At 38.3% G+C, this 8699-nt stretch overlaps 1 protein-coding gene across 2 annotated transcripts; it reads left to right on the plus strand.

Moving 5' to 3' along the window:
• Positions 1–729: 729 nt before the first annotated feature.
• LOC133486926 (cytochrome c oxidase copper chaperone) lies at positions 730–8437 on the plus strand. Of its 2 annotated transcripts, XR_009791155.1 has the most exons (5): positions 730–854; positions 2101–2219; positions 2290–2402; positions 5028–5161; positions 8328–8437. XR_009791155.1 is itself a non-coding variant. In XM_061792785.1 (4 exons), the coding sequence occupies exons 2-3, from the start codon at positions 2101–2103 to the stop codon at positions 2372–2374; spliced, it is 204 nt and encodes a 67-aa protein (XP_061648769.1). In that variant the 5' UTR covers positions 730–854; the 3' UTR covers positions 2375–2402; positions 8328–8437. The 2 variants fall into 2 exon arrangements, 1 of the variants encoding a protein (XP_061648769.1); XM_061792785.1 differs by lacking the exon at positions 5028–5161.
• Positions 8438–8699: the final 262 nt, after the last annotated feature.

Raw genomic sequence — 8699 nt, forward strand, 5'->3', positions numbered from 1 at the left:
AATTAATTGTATTTCTTTTATTTCATCCTAATTAATTATGGTGGCACATTTTGTTTTGTTACTGTATATCTTACATTTTAATAACGTATTTATTTAATTTAATTTTTATCATTTATTTATTTATTTTTATTCATTTAATATATGATGGATGGTTGGATGGATGGCTGGATCATTTTATTTATACATTTATTTATCCAGGTAAGACAATTGAGAAGAGATTCTCATTCACAATGTCGACCTTTAAAGTGAATCAGATTTGTTTTACCATATTTAATTTTATTGTAATTTTAAAAGGAATTTACTGTACTTTATTTTATTATTTAATTGTATTGTACTTAACAGGTGGGATTTATTTTATTGAATTGTTGTAATTAATAATGAATTAATTAATGGTATTTCCCCCATAATATGTCTACATTTTATTTGATTGTAATTAATTAATTGGAATAATTTCACTATAATCAATTAATTATTTAATGATTTTTTTATTGTATTTTGTATTTGACCGTAACATATTTTTAAAAATATAAATGAAGTTTATTTATTATATTGTATTTACTAATTTATTAAGTAATGGGATTTGTTTCATTGTATTTTGTTTTATTTTAATTACTGGACTATTATTATTATATTTTATTTTAATTAATTCAATTATCATGTCATTAAATAATCATTAGAATGGATTGTATTAGTGCTTTTGTCATGAAGACTACATTACCCAGAGGCCTTTGCCACTGGTCTATGTTTCACGTCACGAAGAGCCGGTTCCTTCTTGTTCTTCTGTGAAGGTGACAGCGTTAAGCAGCACTAACCTCCATACTGTCTACTGCAAAGTTACGTCCGAGACCATAAAAGTGAGTCCTACGTTTGTTGGTGGTTCATTGTACACGCGAAAACAGCGCTTTTCAGACACTTTCAGCGCGGACATTGCTAGAGCTAGCTGCAAAGTTAGCCTCTCACGTGTGTTATGCAATGTAAGGTTAAAGAGATTTTATACGCCTAAACGCTGAAGCCACAGCGCAGCATTACACTTAATGATTATTATCTATGGTTTGAGGCGTATTATTCTTATTATATGTAAGAATTTTAACTGGCTATTTTGACAGGAGTTCGTGTTGCCCCTCACCATGCGGACACACCCCCATTCACATAGATGTCCACCGCTACGTCCATTTCACAAAATGCACTTGAGTCACTTCGTTCGGCCTCTATTAATATTTGACCAGTGAAATAAACCTCGCACATAATATCTGTATGTACTCCAATACGTTCAATTATCATTGGACATTTTATGACTCATGATTCTTACTAGTTTCCGTATTTCCAGTGTATAACGTATAGAGTAGTGGAACTAGGGACCTTTATTGGACCAGTTATAGTATAAAGTCTGTCTAATGTATAAAATAAGAAAATGAGCGTCTGCTGCTGCATGCGCCACAAGTTTCACCTTTGCTTTCATTTTTGAAAAACAAATGTAAGTTTGAATATTGATGATGAAACGTTTGATTAAAACTAATTAAGATGCGAATTGAACGTTCTATGTCAGAATATTGTGTGGTTTGCCTTTAATTTATACTGAAAAGATTTCAGTCTAAATGTGTTACTCCTCAGTTGTGAGTCAAACACAGCTCCTGTCACCTAATGGTAGATTCCAATGAGAGAAAGTGATCTGAGGACTGATTTGGACCAAGCAATTTGTCCAAATGTGTGGCTTAGACCAGAGCAAACGATCTTGGGTTTTAGTCAAATGAGCTCAAACAAGCTTATTGCGGATTCCGATAAGAGAAAGGTGTAAACCAGACTAGAGCAAATGACACAGATGGGGGATTCCAATGAGATACATTGATTTAAGGAGGGAGTCAGACCAGAGCAGTCACTCTTGTGTGATTTAAAACCGATTCAATCATCTATAGGGGCGATTCCATGAGACGGAGTGAGTTGACTGATTAATGGTCAGACCAGGGAAAATGGTCCAAGGTTCATTTATTCCACAGCAATCGCATCTGATTCAAACTAGACCAAATAACATTCATAGGGTGATTCAAATAAAAGGGAGAGTGAGAGTGATCATGAGGGATTCTCCTGTATGTCCTGTTGTAGATGTCGACCGTGTCTGCTGCCGCCGCGGAGCCTGCCGACATCACTGAGAGTGGCGAGCAGAAGAAGCCGCTCAGGGCTTGCTGCGCTTGTCCTGAAACCAAGAAAGTCCGAGATGCATGGTAACTATTTAGATTATTAAAATACTAAAAGTTCAAACATTTACTTGATTGTTTTTCATCTTGTCTTAAGCATAATTGAAAAGGGTGAAGAGAACTGCACAGAACTCATTGAGGCTCACAAAGACTGCATGAGGCAACTAGGATTCAAGATTTAACTGCTTTGCTATTGTGTGCGTGCGTGTGGTAAGTAAAGTCTTGTGAATTGTAGTCATCTCAGCTTGTAAATAGAAATGTGTAGAAATCAGATAATTGATCCAAGGTGTGATTCAAACTAGGGCTGCACGATATATTGTTTGATCATCGTCACCGCGATGTGCGAATGCGCAACAGTCACATCACAAAGGTGCTATTAACAAGCAATGGCCATTGGGCTTTGCTAACTTTGTGGTTGAATTGAATGGGACATCACTCTTTTACACACAGTCTACATTCACAGTTGGATAATGACATAGTCGTGCACCATAAATCAACCACAAATGTAACAGTTAAATAAGGCACACATTCATCTAGTGGTAACATAAACACACATTAACAACAAAAATGAACATCTTTATTATGGCAATAATTCAAACTTGCATGTTGCAATGAATTGTGGGAACCGGGCGGCTTTACCGTCATTATGCTCGGTGCTGGAGTGTCCCCATTGTCACCCAACGTTGCTGCTTTCCGCTGTTCAGCTACTAAGGACTGGAATGCTTGTTGCATGCTATGTACACTATATTGCCAAAAGCATCCAACATCAGTGTGTGACCTCACAAATATCCTGGAAGAATGGGCAGAAATTCCCATAAACTCACTCTCGAACCTCGTTGAAAGCCTTCCCACAAGAGTTGAAGATGTTATAGCTGTTGTATATAGCATGCAAAAGCTACACCAACATCATATTAAAACATACAGATTTAGAATGGAGTACCACTTAAAATCATATGTGAGTCCAGGCAAGTGGGTCAATACTTTTGTCAATGTAGTGTATTTTCGCCGCCCCAGCTACCTACGAGCTACAGCTAACGCCGCTAAATACAATGCTGAGCCTCAGAGGCGAAAGAACATGCGCCTTGCGTCCATTATCGCAGCATGAAGGCCTTTTCACACTGCACTTGGCAAGGCGTCTGATGCCCTCGACTTTCCCATTCATTGTGTATGTTGTAAGGGGACAGCAGCGCGTTTTTTTGCAGAGCGTCACGTCAATGCAGAGGGTGTCAATGCAGAGGGTGCCGCTCAGCGTCGCGTTCTTGGATAGAAAAAAATTATATTCTGGAGTGGCGACCCACTGACGTCAGAAAGCTCCTCCAGTGGGAGAGGGACTGGCGGAGTGATTTCTGAGTGCTATTTTGGTGGACTTGTACTGTAAACGGCAAGGGGGAAATGGAGGGAGGCATAATAATTGCGCCGTTCCACTATCCCAAACTTTAGGCCAATAGAAAAATGATATTCTGAGATGTCTCTGCGGGAGGCTTTCAAAGCTCCATGCTCAGCCTGAAATAGACCTCGAAGTCCTCTTTCTGGAACTAGAAAGCTCACGAACGGGTTTAAACTCAGAGAGCCTGCCCTGAAATTAGTATGGGATATTTCCATTACCTTTTTTTTTTTTTTTTTTGCTATTGCGTCGCCTCCTTCTCCTTAAAATAAGCAAAATTAGGGCTTTTTTCCCCCCAACAATGACAAATACTTGGTGCCGAGTTGTAGTCCACTCGGCATGGAAAGCCTCCCGACTTCCTTGTAGGCTGTTACGTCACCACTTCCAAATATGGGATGGCCGCACCACCGTTGCCCTAGTTGTTGTGCTTTGACGCGGGGGGCTTTCACACTGAGCAAGTGCAGTGTGAAGAGGCCTTAAGTCACTAATCACCGCCTCCTTCACAGCGATTAAAATACGTTTTGACAAGTATCGTGATGACAAAGGACGGAGGGAGAATAAAACGGGAGACAGACAGCGGTCAAGCCAGTGGCTAAGAAATCGCGACATTAAGTCGCAAAACACTAAAATGAGTGATTGTGTGGTACAGTACACCTGTCACATATGTCTGGCTAGAACCGCGTTATAGTGGAGATAAGCCAACTTTGAAGAGCAAAATAGAAGGAAAATTATAATGTGTCTCAAGGAAGAAATACACAAAAACGCTAGACAGCTACATAACACAGGGCTCAGAAACCGGAAATGAATTGGTACGTCACTGCTTCTACGTCACTTGAGAAAAAGAACCTATCAATTTACAAGTACATTTAATAAATATTTCGAGTATAAGATAACCTTTATTAGTCCCACAATGGGGAATTTGCACCATTCCAGTAGCAGCAATAGTGGATACAGGAAGTACAAAAAGAGCATGCAAGAGAAGACATTTGGCTGCAGATGCATCCGCCATTGCAATTTTGATGCAATAAATAGGGTTGGGCATCGTTTAAATTTGAGCGATTCCGGTCCTGATTCTGGTTCTTCATTTCGATTCCGGTTCCAAACTATTCTTGATTCCGATTTTTTTAAGGGCCTGGGTCAAAAAGGTTTCCATGGTTTAAATAAAGGGTGTCCAAATTAACCACTTTCTTAGCAGTCTGCTGCATAAACTAAAATTACCATTTGATTCTGCATTCTTTATAACCAGTATCAATATCAAACCTATGAACTATAACGCAATGTGTGTGGAACTAAACCAATTGATTTAATATTCATTAATTATTGTTTCATCTAAAAGTTAGATACAGCATTGTTAAAATAGTTATTTGCGACTGTTTTACGACGTCAAATGGTTTATATGTGCAAGTTTTTCCTTGACTTCCTGTTTAACCATGTAGCCTTTTATTTTGAAGGGTACGCACCGGAACTTGGAATTTTGGCACGAAAAGTAACTTCACACGACACAGGTGAATTTTGAAAACGAAAGTAATGGAACTAAACGCTATAAAACGTTGATTCCTTTACCTACCCACCGTTGAGACACAAGGTTAGTGTTTCTGATACTGGGAGACATTTTTGTGAATTGTGTCCCATTTCATTGTGATGTAAAGTTGCTAGTTTGACCTTTGTTGAAGTTTTAGCTAAATGTTAAGCTTGTAATGCGACTGTTTCTACTTTCTTTCCAGTATGGTAAAGTAATTTATATTTTATTTTTGTGTCTGTCATCAACTGGAATGTTAGTCCCGGTTCCAATCGGTTCTCGATGCCCAACCCTAGCAGTAAATACAGTAAATTGACAAATATTGAAGCCATAATTTATTAACGATTGCAATTATAGAGTAATGATGTTGTGGAACTGAACAGTATGCAGAATTATTTTTATCCTACTATATAACATACTGCAATAACTGTCCCATGGTAATGTTCTTGACATAATTAAAAAAAATATAGAAATTCAGAAAAATTGTTCTGGAAATGAGACGGAAAGGTGGACGACTGGTTTTCACATCCGCCTCACAGTTCTGAGGACCTGGGTTCAAATCCGGCCTCACCTATGTGGAGTTTGCATGTTCTCCCCATGTCTGCGTGGGTTTTCTCCGGGTACTCCGGTTTCCTCTCACATCCCAAAATCATGCATGGTAGGTTAACTGAAGACTAAATTTTTCCGTAGGTATGAATGTGAGTGCGAATGGTTGTTTGTTTCTATGTACCCTGCGATTGGCTGGCAACCAGTTAATGGTGCACCCCGCCTCCTGCCCGCAGTTAGCTGGGATAGGCTCCAGCATACCTCCAACCCCCGTGAGGATAATTGGTGTAGAAAATGAATGGATGGATGTTCTGGAAATGAATTTCCTTATGTTGGCAGCTCTGTAGTCATAGCCATAAATGCAGTATTACTAATGATTGGCTTAGTTTTACAATTATAATTGTGGTATGAGTGAGTGATTTTAGGCTGTGTTTTTAATCATTATTGAGCCGGACCAAAGGACTTAAATGGCCATTCCGATGAAGACCAGAGTAAACACTCTAAATGTTGGGTTAAGACCAGCGTAATCGATCTTATCCAATGAGAACTGATGAGTTATTCAGACCAGAGCAATCAATCCCAAGTGTGATTAAAACCAGAACAAATGACCTAAGAAGAGCAATTCCTCATTTGAATTGCAAGTGTTCTGAGTGATTCAGACCAGAGTAAATGCTCCAAATGTATGATTCAGAGATGCAGTAGTTTTCACTTTTAACACCAAATATCACGTCAGAAAAATATTTGGCCCTCCAAGTACCACCATAATGATCTACATTGAAATGCAGTCGTGAAATAGGGCCAAGTGGCTGACGTTTTATTCCTAAAAGAAATATTTCTTATTGTAAGCCACTGTAACATTGTGCACAGTTTGAAAATGAATACTACACTTAAATATAGGAAAATAAAAACATACTTAAATGACATGATTAAAAAGAATTGCACATAAAAGTTTAATTAAAATTGTGCCTAAATAAAGCAAACGGTTCCAATAGATCAAAATGTGTTGCACTTAAATGTTAAATACAACTGAACTGCACTTAAATGTACTGTATTGTATTTAAAAAAAGTGTAAGCTACAGTAAAATTAAACAAAGTTTGAACTGTGAATTCAGTTATTCTTTTGTGTACCGCTAGAGGCAGCCTGCATACAACTCGTGGTACTTTTACCACACTTCGAGAATTACTGGACTAGACCAATTGATCCGAGGTGTCATTCTGACCACACCAAATGAAAAATTGTAAATGACAATAGGGGATGGTAAGTAATGGAATGAATCAGACCATAGAAAATGATCCAAGGGGCTGTTCAGACTAGAGCAATCGATTCCAGGTTTGATTAAAAACAGACGGAATGACCTAAAAGAGCAATTCCAATGAGAGCATGTAGTCAGTTATTGAGACTACAGTAAACGTTCTGGTTTTTTCAGACTAGAGCAATGGACCCCAGGTGTGATTCAAAAGGGTATTAAAGGGCCTGAGCATGTAACTGTGACAGAAGTTGAAACATCAAAGACATTTCTGTAAATCTAACTGGGGAAACTTTTTTAAAAAACATAATAAAGTGTGGTTTTTTTTTCCATGTTTTTTTTTTGTTCAGAGAACACAAATCTCATAAAGGTATTATGGTCATAAATTGGACATAAGGTGTTCAGTGTATCGCAAGGATATGTAGATCAACGTTAAACCGTGTCAGTGATAAGTTCAGACAGTCAAGTGCCCGCATGGAATGCTAAACATAGCCCACGAACTTGACTACAGAAACGTTCCGTCTGCCATCTTATCGTGACACATACACACACCTAGGCCTGTCCTAATAGCAATGTTTTTAGGACGATATATTTTCCCAAAGACGATCATGATAAATGATAGTGTTATTTTTTTAATGCCATTGATATAATGATATTATAGCATCAACATTTAAGTATTAATTCTAAAGAATATTTAACATTGGTATTGAAATTTGGAAAAATAAAATATCTTCGATAAATATAAAAAAATATAACAAAAGCACTCAGGCTCTGTTCACAAAAGTTGCACTTAAACAAAAATTAAACATTTGGCACAGATGTATTGAGAGTCATTAACCCACTAAAGAGGCCAAAATAATTTCTTGTAAATTTGATACACCACAGAGAAGTGTTTTAAAAAGCCTGCCAAATTTGAATGAATTAAAAAAATAAATACAAAATCACCATGTATGTAAAATAAGGCCCGCACTCAAGCTATGGGTGTGTCCGCTAAAGGCGCAGGAGACAAGCCCTTCACCTGTCAATCAAAAATGTGCTGTAGTCAAGTACTGGCTGCATAACATATGCTGCTGCGGTTATGGTTAATAAACTGTTATCTTTCCTGTGTTGTGATTATGCGGGGACTAACACACACAACAACTCCAAGTGGGGTGCTAACATTTTAAACGACCTGGCCGCGGTCGAGTGAGCTATTCGGCTCCTTAGGTTGCTAGTTAGCTCCTTAGCTTGAAGAATAGCAAACGTAATAAAACGTTCACTTTCCCTTGTCTCTGTTGTGTGGATTTGTGTGCGGTGCATGGAGCAAGGCTTTGGAGTATTGGATGGAACCACCGCCGGTCCACAAGCCCATTAGCAGCTACACACACACACACGCACACGTCTTTTTTTCCCCTCATTTTGATGTGTTTTAACCATTTCGTGTGTTCCTCCCCGTGCAGCAAAACAGATGACGACGACGACCCAGGAAGTTTTGTCCTTCCCCATTTATTTTTTTTGTGTGATGACCACTGCAGTTGGAATTTGAATAAAAAAGTTCTATGCAAACATCTCCATGCTCACAAATGTTATTTTTAAGAATTGAAGGTGAATTATTAATGATGTAGTGTCTCCATAACCTCGGTGCTCCCTTCTTCCACCTTCTCTGAATGGCTGCTGTCCCTGGTATGCACTCGGGCTTTTAAAAATAACTCCAGTCAATACTTGACATATCTGCATTCTTCCATGTAGTGGACCTAACACCATTTTGTCCTTTAGGGGGGCAACAGGAGTTGTTGCAGTACTAATGAAGAATGCAAAGAGGAATGAACAAA

This window comes from Phyllopteryx taeniolatus, chromosome 12 (genome assembly GCF_024500385.1).
Source record: "Phyllopteryx taeniolatus isolate TA_2022b chromosome 12, UOR_Ptae_1.2, whole genome shotgun sequence".
Taxonomy (NCBI): Eukaryota; Metazoa; Chordata; class Actinopteri; order Syngnathiformes; family Syngnathidae; genus Phyllopteryx; species Phyllopteryx taeniolatus.